This window comes from Zophobas morio, unplaced genomic scaffold (assembly GCF_036711695.1).
Source record: "Zophobas morio isolate AGI-343-1 ecotype UQ-CSIRO unplaced genomic scaffold, CSIRO_AGI_Zmor_V1 ptg000005l, whole genome shotgun sequence".
NCBI lineage: Eukaryota > Metazoa > Arthropoda > Insecta > Coleoptera > Tenebrionidae > Zophobas > Zophobas morio.
In genome coordinates, this window is record NW_026972110.1 from 11666024 (window position 1) to 11683653 (window position 17630).

A 17630-nucleotide genomic window follows, 5' to 3' on the forward strand; every position below is an offset into this window, starting at 1 on the left:
CGATGACATAAAGCAGCTGATGCTGGGAAAACCTATTTTACCTATTTGTGAGAAAAACATCATCACGTCGTTACTTTGCGGCTTCAAAAGTTACGGTAAGATTGTTTGTTGACTTTTAAAATTAAGACTAAACAAAGTGGGACGATCATTATTTTCATCGTAACACTGCTTTTATTACTTGTTGTTATTTCTGAAACCGTTTTTACCGCTACTAAGAGCGCTGTCGGGTAAGTTTATTTAGAGCTCTCTGTTTACACTGTGAAGCAGTTTCATCGACCAGTGGCGTGCCAACTTTTTATTTCTTTTGAAATCGTAGGGTGCAGATTGGAATTGTGGTAAATATTTTATTATCTGAAAAATTTTTAAAGTTCCTGGATACCCAAATTTTTCTGTTTAATTTTTTTGTTTTTATTCTCCTTTAGTTATTATTAAAAAAAAAATTTTCAACTTTAAATTTAAGAAATATGGTGTTTAAGACGTTACATGTTTAACATTTCACAGTTTGATTTCCCTAATTTCAGTAAAAGCACTGTGTTGGTCCAAACATGCCGCCAAAATGAGATACGTGAAGAAATTTAAAAACCCGCGAAAAATTCAAACTGTTATCTTGAACTGTGGTTAACAAAATGGAACTCCACTTTTTTATGGTGGGATGCGTCCAAATGCAAACCGGAAATTGACATTAAATAAAATGCAAAATATGGAGGGCAAATCAAATATTACCAATCGATACAGCTATTGTGTGATACCACAAATTTAAATACCCAACGGAAAACAATCGTCATTAAAGTTAGTGGATGGTAATACACAAGTTATTACGGTGGTGTGATGGAAGCCAAAGACTATATGGGAACTCCAATTATAGATCACGGTTACGGAATCGATGGTTCTGATCAAGGCGATCGAGCTCTGCTCAGTTTTCAGCGTTACTCTGTATTGCGAGATTCACGAGTTACAACACATACTCATCCTCGTGGGGCAAGGGCTGTTGCATAATTAACCGCGACATCCACTTGCTACCAGACCGGAAGACCTGCTCATTCCAATGGAAACGGAATAGAAAATGCCTGTATAATTGTCTTAAAATTTCCCCCCACGACACTGTGGCAATTGACCGATGAACTTCAACTTGTTCATTCTATAATTGTTGGTTACAAACGTCCCGACAGTTGTTAAGTTAGAACAAGTCAGAAAACTGTCCGGTTTCAGATTCATGCCTTTTATACAGGTAACCGTATTAATCTGAAATTTGTGCTCCCGAAATTCTGATGATGTTTAATTAAACCACCGAAACTACATAGCAAACAAATGTCCGTTACACCACACTGCAGCAAGAACTTTAAACAACATTTTCGAATCTATGATAATACATATCAGCTTAAATGATGAACATTTTCAAGGTCTTTTCTCCCAAAATGGGACAACTTTTAAGATTAATTTAAATGCCATAAACGAACTATTTTAAATATCGAGTGAGAAGTGTGAATAATGTAATAATTTAAGTAAAAGTTAAGTTTTTATACGGACATTTACATTGTAGTGTCCCAGTTTGAATTAAAATTTCGCGCTGAGAGAAAAAAAAACAACACCGCGAAACCGGATAAACGATTTTTGTCCTCTATGTTTTGTGTCTGATTTAGGGACACTTTTCCAACCTCATGGTTCCCCACTTTGTATTTCATAGTATTCCGCCATTAAAAACACACAACGTAGGGTTCCACTTTGTTGACGATCATAATTCAATGCTAAATTTTTGAGTTTTTCGCGAGTTTAAAATTTTGTTCACATAACAAATTATGACGGGATGTTTGGGTTAACACACCTGATTTTTATATTTTTTCGACGTTTCATGACCCACCCCTACAGCACGAAAAGGTAGTCTCCCGTTTCCGTCTGTCTGTATGTCTGTCTGTCTGTCTGGTGTTTGTATCCATTTTTATTAGACACGTCATCTCCAAAACTGCTAGACCGATTGTTGTTAAATTTTTTATTTGTATTAGAAATATCATGCAGATGGTTAAATGCTAACCAAAGTTTTGCTGATCCTCCCCATCAAGAATTTGATGACGTTATTTTAAAGAATTTTATGTTTATTTGATTTAACTGCTATACAACAATGTACTTCTAGGTATAAGTGTTTTTCCCTAACCGTTTTTTCCCTATTCGATTCCAAGCTTGGCCATTCGTTTTTTTTTTTTTCTTTTTTTTTTCTCTCTCTCGCATTGTGTATTATCGATGTTTATGACGTCATAACAAATTTTTTATTGGTCAAATTAAGAACGAATCACTCCATTTTCTCGAAAATGTGTTAATACGCACGTCTTTATATAATAATGTTAAAATAAGTATTGTAATATTCACAACATTTTGTTCGATTGCGGTTTAATTAATAATTTTAGTCCTGTGTTTTGAGAAAATAAACTCATCCAAATCAAACTAATTTGTACGTGACATTCTTTCGATGTATAACCATAAATAAACACTTCAACTTCAGATTGCTATTACCTAGTGCTGAAGGACATTTTATCCCGTTAGTTAAGTGCTTTAAATATATTTTACATTGTCCGTATGGCGCAGGAATTGCGGGTGTGTTATGTATGCCTCTGGTTTTTACTTTACAGCGGTTATTTTAAAACGAAAATCGTAAAATAAAATTTTATAATTTTTTTAAAGAGCTGGATTTGTCAGATTATACTTCAAAGGCGGGGGAAGTTCAGTTGAAATAGCCTTCGACCATTTTTTTGTTTGTTTAAACAATTTCCCTTTAGTGAAATTGCAAACCAAATTAGACGTACAGTCGTGGTCATAGAAAACCGGAGCATTTAACATAACGAAGTAATTTTTTTTACTTCCTCTTGTCTTGTTAAAGCTCGTTTACTGTCGTCTGAACTAACTCGGTAAATTAGCCTTTACACGCACCCTGCCTGTAAAGCGTTACCGTGGCAGCTTTACAGGCACCTTGCCTGTAAAACGTTATCATGACAGCACCGGAATCAAACACACATTCGCTGCGTCGGCCTTTTTCTTAATCTCACTAATACTGTGCTAATACTAACGTTAAAATCACCTTCAAACTCTTCATCTTCATCGAATTCCACAATTAACAGAGCTCAGAAACAAAATTAAACTATTTAAATTATTAATCGAATTTACAAATTGACAGTCCCGTTATTTTCAAACAATTCAATTTCTATGACTGTAATTTCAAGTAAAATTTCTAGAGATGCCAAAGTTGTTCATTTTCAGGATTTTCAGCAAGAGGAAGTAAAACGTTGTACGCAGCTCGCTTGCAACTAGCCTTTACTGGGGCTCACCGGATTACAGAGCTCGCTCCTACGTCGCTCGCCCTGCAAACATTCCGGCTCGCCCGTAAAGGCTAATTTACTAAGCTTGCCACGTAAATAACTATTAATATCCTAATAGCAGTTTGAATGTACGTTCTTGATTTGAAAAACAGGAGAGTAACTTTGTCGAAATTGTTTGATTTGTCAAACAAAGCATTAATTTTGTTTAAATTTGGAAGTATGTGTTGAACCTACTGGTCGCGACTGTACTTTTAATTTTAACAAGTATTTTCGCTACACTCATCACTAAACAAAAAGTAACTAGGTCAAGTGACCTTAAATTTTTATATAGCTATTTTTGTAATCATCCGGTAATCTCTTCTGTTATGTGAATAAAATGTTAGTAAACCAATTACTTAACAGAATTACGTGGCCCTTAGTCACTGTTTCACGCTGTTTTTAAAAATATTTTTGACTACTTCACAATTTTGAGTCATAGTTTTCTCTAAAACCATTATTATAATTATTATTATTATTATTTTACTGTATTTGATGATATTTTTTGGTTTACCGCGATATTGTTAAATACCACAAGAAGTCATATACTATATGAATATTTTTCAGTCACAACACGTAAGACACGCCTCTTTTTATCACGCTTTTATTAGCTTGGGTTGTATCTATGTATGTATGTAACGGAATCTTTGAGCTTAATTTTCATCGGTTTCTAAAAGTCTGATCATCTTGAAACTTTGCACACGTCTCAAGGATCGATGACAATGCAATAATTTGAAAACAGTTTCCCATTATCCTTATTAGGACCGCCAGGATTTATAAATTCTTTTATGGATCCTGTGTAGTGGAGTAAAAGAGATAAAGCTATATACAAACAGAAATACAAACATGGAGGAAAATTAACTATTTGGGGGGTAAAACTAACCACAATGATGAATTGTGTCCCGTTGGTCCGTGAGGGCGATTGATTTCGAACTAATTCCCGTTGATCGATCATACGGAGACCACTGAGTGGTTCTTTCTAGAAAAATCTAAATAAGTAATTAATTCCCCAATTTATGAATTTGTCGCAGACTAAAAAATGAAAAATAAATAATAGTTTAAAAAACTAAAAAAACACGCTTTTATTGCTAATCGAACTAAAAACTAGAAAATAATTTTTAATGACAGAGTTTAATATTACAGTAGTAGAAGATCAAACAATCAATCATAATAAATCACCTCAAATTAAAATTATAATAAAATTTAAGTTATTAACAGAATAATTCAATTCAGAGTAAAAAGCGTGGGGTGCATTTTACTGCGGTTCATAACTATCCTCTCATAGATAGTTGCCAATAGAATGATTGTAATATTTAAAATATCAAGCACCCCACGCTTTTTACTCTGAATTGAATTATTCTGTTAATAACTTAAATTTTATTATAATTTTAATTTGAGGTGATTTATTATGATTGATTGTTTGATCTTCTACTACTGTAATATTAAACTCTGTCATTAAAAATTATTTTCTAGTTTTTAGTTCGATTAGCAATAAAAGCGTGTTTTTTTAGTTTTTTAAACTATTATTTATTGCTTTTAATCCAATTACATTCGAGAAACTCGTATTTATAGATGGCTGTTCCACGGAATTATTTAAATTAAAATAAGTCGATTTGTGGTAATCTGTGTGACGTATACCTTGATAATATTTCGTAAGTATGTGGTTCGGTGATGTTTGCGAAGAATTAACTTATTAATTAACAATAGAAAAAGTATAGTGCTGTTATAAACGGACAATACAGGGATTTCTACTTTTAACACACCTAAGATCTTCGGATTTTATGGGAAAAATATAAGAAAATTACGTATCCCTTTTATCTTTTGCTATCGTGCAATAACTCACTTGGAAACTTTTCGTGTTCCAAAGTTTTAATAAATAATGAAACATCTGTAATAACGCAGTGGGAACCAAACACTTCCTTAGAAATTCAAATTGATTACATTTTCAAGTTAAAACTTTATATATATCACCTTTACCTACTATTTTCGGAAATAACGTCAACGTTTTCTTTTCGAATAGAATGGAGTATTTTTAAGTAGTTTAAGTAGCAGCGTCTCAATTTACACATGCCCTTTTAATATCTCCCTTATTCGAAAAGATAAATAGGTACCTATTTGAAAGTTGGAAGGATGTAGAAAAATATAAAATGAATCTTTGATGTTATGTACCAGTTTTTCCGAAAATGACTGAACTTCTTTTTTCAACTATTACAATGTGCCACGTTTTATAGATACGTCAAATAGAATACCCACTTTTTTATTTTTTCAATAGTGTAGTACTTAACGTGAATTTGTTTCATAGAACGTGTGTATGTACCACGGTTAAAATACAGTTTGAACTTTTTTCACCAAATTTTTGCAACGTAAATGACAATTGACAAACACGAACAAGGATTTCTCCAAAAAATGGTCATTACTGAAACACATTACCATTGGGGGCACTGAAAACTGGGCAGAGGTGTCACACAATTGTCAAAATTTCTAAACCAGGCCTTAGCTATTCATAACCACGCTTTTACTGTCTGGCGTATTTCTCATTTTGACACTGACAAAGTTGAAGTTTTGTTAAATCTGTTTCAATTATATTAACATGCAGCTACTGCTCGAGATTTGTTAAAAATTGATACAGCTGGCATGTACGTAGAACCAACTGATACATTTCAAAGTTAATTTGACAGTTTTTTCGAAAATATCAATCATATTGACGCTAAAGGTGCATTTACATTGACAAGAACAGACTGCCCAGAATTCCATGTCCCATAGTACCAAAAAAAGTGCAAAAAGGAATTGTTTGCCAACTGTTGCTGTACATACTGTGTATATAGCATTATAGCATTAATTTTTCTAACATTGTTAACAGAACAACAGATAACAGAAGACATTCTAAATTTCCCACTAGATTTTTTGTTGGAATCCGACTCCCAGAACACCGTAAAGTCGGCGCCCATGCAATAAATTAAGCCTTTATTCCCAGAATTAACAATGAATTTAATAGTTTTCGGCCAACTTCATCCATAATCAAACAGCCTAATTTTGAAACAATGCCAACGCAGACCTTGACGACGTGAAGTTAATTCCACTTGACGAAAGCACCAATGAAAATCCCACCCTGCACGCCTCTGCACCTGCACACACTCCGTTCTCGCTTCAGTTCGAGAAGGTATGTTGTACACGTTTGAGTTGTTTTCTTGACTATCGCCCCCAGTTCCGTCCGGAAGCTTCCGGCTTTCGAACAATGTGATAAGCGTGCAACATATCGACAAACCATGTTATCGGCGCCCCAAAGTGCGTCATATTATCAGTAATCAAGCGTTATCCGTTATCGTAAAAGGAGGCGTGCCCCAATGCCCTATATCTTGGTGCGCGGCAATTTGGCGGCCTACGGACAACGTTACCCTTGGCGAGTGCTCGTTTCAGGCCTCAAAGCCGCAGACATCGAACAATTAAACCGCTTCGCTTCTGGGGGCTACTGCGACGATTGCACCATTGTTTACATGCAACACCCGTGTGTTATCCTCACGGCTTTAGAGGTTTTGGGGTACAAAGTGGTGGCTTCGTCCTCTACGTCGGTCAAACAAGACTACAACGAGTACATGTGGACAATGCGCAAGGATTTTTCCGAGCCAGAGCCCCCTGTTGGTGACGTGTCCGCCGCCGCTGAACTCAAAGAAGATTAATAAGTCATAAGTACACAGTGTCAAATCTTTTAGATTAGATTTATAGTCAGTCGTGACTTGTGATATGGAGATACCAGCAAGCTTACTAATGTCGTCCGGAACCTACGCCTATGTGGCTGTGAAAGCTTCGATACATGCTGCTGATAGTGCTGTCTTTGGGTTAAACGAAGCTGAAACTGTTGCCCTTGTGAAACGTTTTGATAACTACAAGAAGGACGTTATCAATGGGATTCTGCTGAAGGCGGCTCCTATGCAAGTTGTGAATGCTTTAGGGCAGTTGGGATATCGTGTTGTTGGGACCACAGGCGAGGCAGAAATCGTTTGGACTATGCAACGTGATATTTAATAATGAGTTTACAACAGGATTGCGTGTGCAGACTTAATGAAACTCTTTTATATCTGCTATAAAACCGTGGCATATCTCAGTGCTATGTAAACTTTCATATTTTTTAATTTATTATCTAAGGTGAGTGTAACCCAGTATTTTGTCTAATCGTAATTTTCGTGACAAACATTTATTGCGTTGTGTGGTTATGATTTTTCTAAAATTTCCTGCCAAATCGACGATAAGGTTCATTTGAAATGTATATGTTACGGTTAAAGTGAATACTCGGCTAGTTTCCAAACTATCCGGTTGTTATGCAAACTAACCAAGTCGCTAGTTATTATAGACGAAAAACTATTTTCTCTTACATTAGCAGGGTTTCTTGGTTAATTTGTAAACTGCCCAGCTAGTTTATAAACTACCGTACAAGTTTGGATAATTTACATACTTTTTTTAAAGTACATAAATTAACCGAAATAATTGGTTAGTTTACAAACCAGCCACTTTGTTCTGGTTAAAATAAGAACTTTTTCTCTAGTACGATAAAATAACTAACGAATTGTATCATATTTTAGGCAGTTAGTATGCAAACAGACAGTTGTTTTAGTGTTCAATGCAGGCAATGATACAATTCATTGGTTATTTTATCGTACTAGAGAAAAAGTTCTTATTTTAACCAGAACAAAGTGGCTGGTTTGTAAACTAACCAATTATTTCGGTTAATTTATGTACTTTAAAAAAAGTATTTAAATTATCCAAACTTGTACGGTAGTTTATAAACTAGCTGGGCAGTTTAAAAATTAACCAAGAAACCCTGCTAATGTAAGAGAAAATAGTTTTTCGTCTATAATAACTAGCGACTTGGTTAGTTTGCATAACAACCAGTTAGTTTGGAAACTAGCCGAGTATTCACTTTAACTGTAACATATATATACATTGTTATCACATTACTTTGGTATATAGGTGAATAAAGTACATACACTGGGTGTTGTTACATGATTGCCTAGGTATACAGGTAAAAAGGTAAAAAAAGCTACTGTGATTGGATTAGATTCAAATTTTTTTCTGAAACGGTTAAATAATACCTGATGGTGCCTTACTTATTCTTACAAATTTGTGATGGAGTTCAAACAAGTAGGTACAATCGGTAGACATATAAAACTGATGGTACAAAGAAAAATTTCCTAATGTGTATCAAGTTTGATTCCCGGGACCGTTGCCGGTCAAATATGCGTTATCCATCTGTCATAGCATAACATAAACGTGAAAAAGACAGATTTACACAAGATAATTTTTTTATTTTCCTTATAATTTTTATGACAATTTGTACCAGTTTTATATGTCCACCGATTGTACATACCCCTAATAGTAATATTTTTGACATTGGTACATACATTTTTGCCAAGTAGTAATATATTCTTATTTGGAACAGTTGGAGAAGGCTCGTTTTCCAAATAGAATCCGGATATGACAATTCACACTCCAGTGGCGTATCGCAGACGTTTGGAATACGGATACTATCGGGGTTAAAATATTAAATACAAACCAAATTCAAGTAATGAGTTTAATAAATATGAATTGACCCTTCTGCAGCAGGCCAGCGGAGGTCAAGTTGACCGTTTCTGGGTCGTTGCCAATGGTAGCCAATGTGAAAAACCTGCGTCACTTATTTTTTTAGATGACAAATTTTTTGTATGACACGTGCTGAAATGATTATAACTTTATTTTACTGCCTAAGAAATGTGCTTTCAATAATAATAATAATAACAATAATGTGACTACCCTATCTGGACAAGTCATTAATGCATGGTGGGCTACTGAATCTTCGTTATAATTTCCTGATTTTGGTGATTTTCAACTGGCTCCTGTGCCAACACTATTGATCTGAAACAGTTCATTTTTTAGGCATTTAATACTCGTACAATAGAAAATGTAACGGAAGTTTTAAGTTCCAGGACTAATATTTTCCTGGAGGAAAAAATGTCTGAAATGTGCAAACTTTCAGAAATAGTCTAATTTACCCTCTGAAATCGGTATGTCGAGGAAAAAATACAAATTTGAAACTTTCTGGAAATATAGTTCATACGTTCATCTTTTCGCTCCAGTAAGTCCTGTTCTGTTATTTTCGTCTCACTAAGTAGAGATATTTTTTTAAAAGGTAGTCTCAGGAGATATTAAAAAATTAAGTTCTAGAACACGCCTGTGAATATATTTGTATATTCACGTAAGTTTCTAACAATACAGGGTGATTTCGAAGTACATGCAATAATTGTAATCACTGTAGTAATGTGGAAATATAGAAAAAAGAAATTCGATGCGATGGCATTGATTCACCTTTTAAACAGTAAATGGAAAAAGGTTCGAATAAAAACGGCGGTGTATATTTAGAATTAAGAATTAGGAATAATTTTTTACAGTAGTACAGTCGCGGACAGTGAATTTCGTCCACACAATTCACGCGAATTCACAAAAATTCACTGTAGTCGGTGCTTTATTGTCATGATGACTGACGTAAGTATTGCCAAATTTAATTTAGCTTCGAACCTGCCATCGATTAGTTATTTTAATGAAGGTAAACTAATATCCCTTTTCCAAGACGGGATGTCGCTACACTTTTGGGCTTATCGCGGTCTAGTGTTAGTTATCGTATAAAAAAATGTTTGCCCCTTTATGTCGAAATGACAAAAAAAGGTTAGAAAGATCTAAGGGCTAATTTAGAGTTTTTTTCTATCAAAGAAATTGGGTGGACGAAATTCACTGTTCACAACCGTACATATTATTTATTAAAAATTGGTCAAAGATTACCTCGACAGAAGTACTTTACTCTTGAAGTACAGTCCAATAAATTTCGCTTTTTAAAAAAAAAAATGTTTTCTGACAACCTCTATACTTATATTAAAAACCAGTGATGTAAATGACACCTCGAACCACCTGCGCCGCTAGGGCGCAAATTCCAAGGAGATACCGTTCGCAGACATACGGACATATGAAATATATTTAAACCAAATAAACAACGGAAAAGAGTGTATTATTATCAGTGTGCATGCTTAACTTCGATTATTTATGTTTATACATCGGAAGAATGTCACGTAAAAATTTCTTTAATTAGAATGAGTTGCTTCCTTAAAACAGAGGACTAAAATTATTATTCTTATTTGATCATAATTAAATAAATACGGGGCTGTTCTCATATTTTCTACAAATGGTTCTTAATTTGATCAATAAAAAATTGGTCGAAAGCTATAAGTATAATCCGACAAATCCAACTCTTTAAAACAATTATAAAATTTAATTAAAGTAAAAGTAATAAAGTAAAAACCAGCGGCATAAATAACACCCCCGCAGCCTTTCCGCCGCATGGACAATGTAGAATATATTTAAAACACATAACTAAGGTGATAAAATGTCCTTCAGCACTAGGTAATAGCAGTCTGAAGCTCAAATGTTTATTTATGTCTATACATCGAAAGAATGTCACGTAGAAACTAGTTTGATTTGAATGAGTTTGTTTCCTAAAAACGCAGGACTAAAATTATTAATTAAACCACAATCGAACAAAATATTCTGAATATTATAATTCTTATTTTATCATTGTTATTATAAAGACATGTTTTCCACATTTTCGACTGGCTACTTTCATGTTCTCAACGTTTCATGATCCTAAAGTAAGAAAAAAGTAGTCTACCGTTTCCGTCTGTCTGTTCGTCGTTCGTGTCGATTTTTATTGACAGATAATCGCCGAAACTACTGGACCGGCTTTGTTGTCAAATTTTGTGTGTATATTAGGAATATTATGTAGATGGTAAAACGCTAACCAGAATTTAAGTAATCATCCCCACCAACAATTTGAAGACATCTCAAAACTTCCTTTATTAAAATTGTCTCAGTGTTATGCAGTAATATACTCCTACACTTGTGTTTTAATCCGCTTTTAGTTTTCCCCTAGGCATCCAAATTAAAAAACAAAAAGTCACAGATTATAATAATATGGCTCTTTTTTATCTCTTGTATATCGTTTTTACGGTATATTAGGGGAGAGGGAAGTTCTCTTGAAATAACTTTTGCCCAATTTTTTCAGTGGTGCATTTCATCGGAATTTGTTGGATAAAATGCTTTAAACAATTTTAAAATTCTTCGTCCGGTTTACTCGTTTCATTATATTAGTTATTTTAGAAAACAAAATTTTGAAACTTTGTACTGTTAATTGACGTAAAGAAATCTAAATATATAAAATTGTTTATGGATCGGATATCTCTGAAATTAATTGGACATTTATAAATGTGGAGTTCGACCTCAACCTTTTTACTAAATATGTATATAAAATTAGTACAAAAAATATACAATAAAATTGCAATTTCCGGTCACGACATTCATTGTTTTACAAATAAAATGGTGAATCTTTTTAAGTAACAGTCAAGTTAACATCTGGTGTGTTTTCAATTTGCGAGGTTACTGAGAGAACTAAGGTTTTCGCTCCGCCTTTTGCTATTATTAATTTTTTATTATTAATTTTGTATTTTTATTTACAATTTAAACCCAAATACAAATTTTCAAGCCCATTTTTGCTTCCTGGGCGTCAGCTAAGAAAATATTATGGACTCCATCGGACGAATGGCTATTTTTACGTTTTCTTGACGTTTCATGACCCCTAGAGTACGAAAAAGTATAGTGAACCAAGACCTATAAGGTTATATGGCCATCATAAAAGTAGTTGACCGCAAATAAATACCCCCTTTGTGTGGTTCGCACTAAGCTTACCGGTTGCCAATAAATTATCTTCTAAACATTTCTTGCTCATATTTAACAGGGCCGGCTTTCAAAGCGAGTGGTTATTTCGGAACCCTCAGCGGCTGCAGGTAGTAAAGAAATAGTGGAGTGGTGGATTTTCATATTTAGTGAAAGCCGCCCCTGAACGAAACCACAAGAGCCGGTCGAACTGCAGTGGACACGTTATTTACGACCCTAAAACCTTTTCTATTGTAAACAACTTAACTTCGACACAATGGGATGATTTTATGATGGCCATATAACCTTATAACTCTTGGTTCACTATAAGTCTTTCGTTTCTGTCTGCCTAGAAAAATTCAAAATTATATTTTACAATTTAATTTTGAAATGCTTTAAAATCTTGGAAACGTTTTTAAGGTTTTAGGAAGCATCAAAATTTATTCATTTATGGCCTCAAAAAATGATGACGTCCTCTTATAATTCGAAAAAATGTTCTTCAAATTTATAAGTGTTTTCGGGAAGAAAAACTGTGTGTAGTTAATTAATCCTCTCTGCTGCGTTGAGGAAACAAAATCAGTCAAATTTCATTTTCTTTTAACCGCTGATGCTTGTAATCTGAACGCGCTAATAGTCGAATTCTTTCGAGATATAAGCGCAATATAGATATCAAATTTTCGATGTGCCAGAAAAGTAGACACATCCGTATCGTGTGTATAGTTAACACAAAACTAAAATCACAAAATCAAATTTTATAATTTTTTTCAAGAACCGGGATTTGTGGAACAACGCTCCAGGGGTGAGGGAAGTTCTATCAAAATAACTTTAGACCAATTTTTATATTAGTTTTTAATTAATTTGGGAAAAATAATTCACATTAATCGTTTGGTTAACCACAAAGTGTTAAATAGTGAAAAACCAAACGTTTTCAACGAAAAGGAAGTGGGTATGCCCCATGAACACAATTTTCCAGCAAAACAAATTCTAAGCCGCATGTATTTCGTATGTAGGACTATTGCAACGATTGCACCTATATTTGCATACAGGATCTTACGTTGGCCTCACTGCTTTAGAGGTTAGAAGTTTTGGGGTGTAAAATGGTGGTTTCGTCTTCAACGTCGGTCGAACAGGGCAGTAAATACACGTGGACAATGCGCAAGGCCTTTTCCGTGCCAGAAACCCCCTGTTTGTGACGTATCCGGCGCCGCTGAATTGAAAGAGGATTAAGTAATAAATTCAGTGTCGAATCTTTGAGATTAGATTTATAGTTAGTTGTGACCAGTGATATGGAGACACCAGCAAGCTTACTCATGTCGTCGGGAACCTATGCCTATGTGGCTGTGAAAGCTTCGATACATGCGGCTGAGAGTGCTGTCTTTGGACTGAATGAAGCTGAGACTGTTGCTCTTGTGAAACACTTTAATAACTATAAAAGTGACGTTATCAATGGGATTGTGCTGAAGGCCACCCCTATCCAAGTAGTGAATGCTCTAGGGCAGTTGGGATACCGTGTTATTGGGACCACAGGCGATTCAGAAACCCTTTGGACTATGCAACGTGATATTTAATAATAAGTTTAGAACAGGATTGCGTGTGCAGACTTAATGAAACCCTTTTATACCTGCCATAAAACTTAGACATATCTCAGTGCTATGTAAACTTTCATGTTTTTTTTATTTATTATCTAAGGTGAGTGTAATCCATTAGGTTGTCGAACTGCAATTTCCGTGACAAACACATTTATTGCATTGTGTGATAACGATTTTTCTAAAATTTCTTGCCAAATCTACTGAGGTTATTTTGAAGTGTATATATTGGACCCTGTTATCGTATTGCCGACCTTGGTAGGTCGGCATACATACTTTGTGTTAAAGCATTGAATAAGTGAATTGTTAAAAACTTCTTTAGTAACTTTTTTGTTAGATTAAACTCACATTTTTTTTTTTTTTTTGAAATGCGATAAATAATGATTTATAGTTACATACAGATTCTATATCATTTTAGTCATTAAGAGGAGGAAGACTCCTGATTTAAATTCAGTTTATATTTTTGGGATATAATTTGCAAACACAAAAAATCTACCTACTTTAAATTTAACTGGTACAAACCCAGATAAATATTGTATGTATATTTTTAAATTCTTTTATAAATTGTACAAATTTACTGCTTCTGAAAAAAATTGTACGTGACACGTGATGTCGTTTCTTGACTCTGGTTCATCGTCATATAATAGCTTACTTTTCTTACGTACTGAGTAAATAACCGATTTGTGCGATCGATCTTTTAAACGTTTACCCACATTGTTTCTCGAGACGTTATAAGTAATGTTGACAGTCAAGTCTGGTTGTTAAGAGTAATAAGGCGCACAAAAAGCGCCAGGACGATAGTAAAAAACCTTGAAAATGAAATGGATAAATATGTAAATTTGCGAGAAAAGTGATAAAAGATAAAGTCGTTTTAGTTTTAACGTTGTTGGTAATGGGAACATTTTCTTTCGACAGACTGTTAGTGTGCTAATTTCATTTTCAATTCAAATTTGTTCGTGCATTTATTTAAGTGCATTGACATGTGGTGAGTCAGGAATCGATTCAAAATTTAGTTAGCTAACTTCATTTTACTCCTCACGAATTCCTAGCATGTACTTCAAATACTGCAGTCGATGTCCATATACTATGGTGTTTTAAATCTAAAACATTGACCTTAAATGATATTTTTGATTACGTTGCTCCACACATTTTCCTTGTGATATCTAGATAATAATTAGATACTTTTTCCTACTATATCGTCGGGTTATATCCACAACAGCTAAATTTACATGCAGTTTATACAGGGTGATGAAAAAATGACGTATTTGCTCGATGGTACATTGTTAAGACGGCTCTGCAAAACTCGAAAAAATGGTTAAAAAATCTAGAACTCCGATAAAAATTGTCAAAGTGACATCTGTCAGCAGTAAAAAAATGACTTTATCATTCGTATTCTAGCAAAATTATTATTAAATTATTAATAACTTAATTGTTTACCTGTCTATTAGAATATGCAATTCATTAAAACAAATCAGAATTACGAAGTTGATTCTTCAAGTTTGACATTCAATATTGTCAGAAGTTTGATGCAGGGATTTTTTAATCACCCTGTATTTTAATTAATCTGATTTACTTTATTATTGTGTTGATCATGAAGAAATTATAATAACCGATAATACACATCCATCGCCCTTGAAACTTAAATAACTAATATTAAAGCTTTGAATATTTCTAAAAGAACTACTAAGTGTGCATTTGTTCTATAAACTAACAGAGTGGGTTGAATGTAGGTTGTCACAACCGATGCAGCAATCATTTTCTAATATCCATCGTGGAAATAAACAATATAAACACGATGAATAATCTACAGTAGCATTTCATAGGAGATATACGTAACTTTTGTTTAAAAAAAAATGTTTCCGATACAATAATACAAATTCGATACAGGTGACTATAAAATATGCTTCATAAAACATTCTTATAAAACTTCAGCTTAATTAATAATGATATTTTATCACTTATGTACTGTCATTGGGACGTACTTCAATTGTCTTTGTGTGGATAAATAGTAAACTTGCTAATCAAATTCTAACAATACAGTGAAAAGTCTTTAAATTGTTTTCAATTGTCACCTCAGTCACCTACGTTAACGTAAAAGGCACAAATTTAATCATGTTGCATTTAATAAAAACAAAATACCACTGTTTTCCATCGATTCGGAGTCTTCAGCACCCCGGGAAAACAAATCTGCCAGTTTAACAAACATTCGGAAATGTGGTTCGATGGTTATCTTATGCGTTTATCTTCGTTTCCGAATCTTGAATTCGCTGTGAACGCGAATTAAAAAAGGTAATCGATTGCTTTTTGTGATAAAATCTGGCCTTCCAAAGTGTTGTTCTAATTCTACCATAGTCGTCAATAATTTTATTCTCAACTTTTTTATCTTCTATCGCTCTATCTTCACTTGAGATTGCGGTATCGTCGTCGTATTTTTTTGAAATTTCGCCAAAATTGCTTATTTGCCCTTGTAATCTGGCCATACGCCAGCGTTAAAAAAATACAAACCTTAAATTTCTTTATGTTTTCAACAACACACTTTTTATAAATTCTATTTAAACATGTGGTCCTAGTACAATTTCATAGTAAACTACTCCGGACTTGTATAACTTATCTTGTTTTCACTTCAGTTTCTTGTTGCTTTTACAAAGGTTCCTTCTGTACTCATGTAAAATTTTATTTTGTGACAAATAAGAGTAGTTTATTTAATGAATATGGAACTTCTTTAATAAATTGTAATTTTCTATAAAATCAGTAGCTAGGTTTTTTATATCAAGGATATTCTGTAATCACCCGGAAGTACATACTTTCCGAAAATTATAGTGTATAATTTCTTGAAATATCTATTTCATTATAGTTTCATTATTTTCATTATGTTCGTGACGAAGTTTATAGTAAAATGCCAAGTTACTTTCTCGAAAACGAGGCAATTCTCAAAATAAAATTGTAAGCCGCCAATGCCATTTTGTATTATTTAACCATTCATACATTTCTTACAAAAACTACGCTTGTACAGTGCGTGTTTCCCATTCTTAATTCCGTGTCTAATTTTTGAATCAAACAACTTTTAACGATCCATAAAATACCCATCACAAAAAGTGTTTACGCTTACTAAACCTCTATAAATATTCCTGACCAAAGTAATCGCCGTAAAACTCATTCACTTGACACTGACATGTAGATAAATTTATTTTTGAACTTGTTACAGATCTGCGCAATGTGCGAATGCGGACATTCAGGACCAAACTCAGTATCACAGTCATTAGATGAACTAGAATTCGAACGCGGACTATGGTTTGCAGCTCAGTATGGTGACATGGAAAGATCCCTCCACTTATTAGAAACAGGTTTCCGAGTAGATCAGAGGGATGCAGCTGGATACACCGCCCTTCACTATGCCGCCCGAAACGGCCATTTGAATATTTGCAAGCTACTACTGGACAGAGGCGCATGCGTGGACGCTGCCACTGCACAGGGCAAGGCAACGTCACTGCATCGAGCCGCCACTGTAGGTAATTTTTGCGAACGCGGAATGTTCAGATTTGCAATTTTTGTTTTTTAGGAAAATTGGACGTTGTCAAGTTGTTAATAGAAAGACGGGCGAATTGTCTTGTGAAAGACAGTGATGGCAAAACGGCTCTGCATAGAGCGGCAGCCAATAAGCATGTCGATGTTTGTAAATATTTGATGAAGATTGAGCCCAGTTTGAAGGATGAAGTGGATAACCATAAGAAACGACCGGTTGAATATGTTCAAAGTGCTGAGCTGCTCATGTTACTTACTTAGACAATATGGGTTTTTTAAATTTGTGTGGATTCAAGTAACATAATTTTTTACCTATCTTAATGTTTAGTGTAAAGGGTAATAAGTATACTATTGAGATTATTAAAGGCTGCACTGACACACGCAATAATGGTAGGCCAGAATTTTTAGGTGTGTAATTCAGATTTCCTTTCCTACGTTTTCCCTAAAACAAGAA

The 17630-nt window shown here is 34.1% G+C and overlaps 2 protein-coding genes across 5 annotated transcripts; both read left to right on the forward strand.

The window, feature by feature from the left end:
- Positions 1-2: 2 nt before the first annotated feature.
- LOC135122734 (ankyrin repeat domain-containing protein 39) lies at positions 3-17577 on the forward strand. Of its 4 annotated transcripts, none has more exons than XM_064047129.1 (3): positions 3-95; positions 16860-17163; positions 17214-17577. In XM_064047129.1, the coding sequence occupies exons 2-3, from the start codon at positions 16869-16871 to the stop codon at positions 17435-17437; spliced, it is 519 nt and encodes a 172-aa protein (XP_063903199.1). In that variant the 5' UTR covers positions 3-95; positions 16860-16868; the 3' UTR covers positions 17438-17577. The 4 variants fall into 4 exon arrangements, with proteins under 4 accessions (XP_063903199.1, XP_063903200.1, XP_063903197.1 ...); XM_064047130.1 differs by lacking the exon at positions 3-95 and adding an exon at positions 6371-6501; XM_064047127.1 differs by lacking the exon at positions 3-95 and adding an exon at positions 7360-7484.
- LOC135122736 (uncharacterized) lies at positions 6508-7103 on the forward strand. Its single transcript, XM_064047131.1, has one exon. The coding sequence runs from the start codon at positions 6686-6688 to the stop codon at positions 7016-7018; it is 333 nt and encodes a 110-aa protein (XP_063903201.1). The 5' UTR covers positions 6508-6685; the 3' UTR covers positions 7019-7103.
- Positions 17578-17630: the final 53 nt, after the last annotated feature.

Excerpts from the sequence above, each read along its gene's own strand:
- LOC135122736 (XM_064047131.1), top strand. The coding sequence starts at position 6,686 with ATGCCCTATATCTTGGTGCGCGGCAATTTGGCGGCCTACGGACAACGT.
- LOC135122734 (XM_064047129.1), top strand. The coding sequence starts at position 16,869 with ATGTGCGAATGCGGACATTCAGGACCAAACTCAGTATCACAGTCATTA. Across the intron at positions 17,164-17,213 it reads GCATCGAGCCGCCACTGTAG|GAAAATTGGACGTTGTCAAG; the intron begins GTAATTTTTGCG and ends TTTGTTTTTTAG.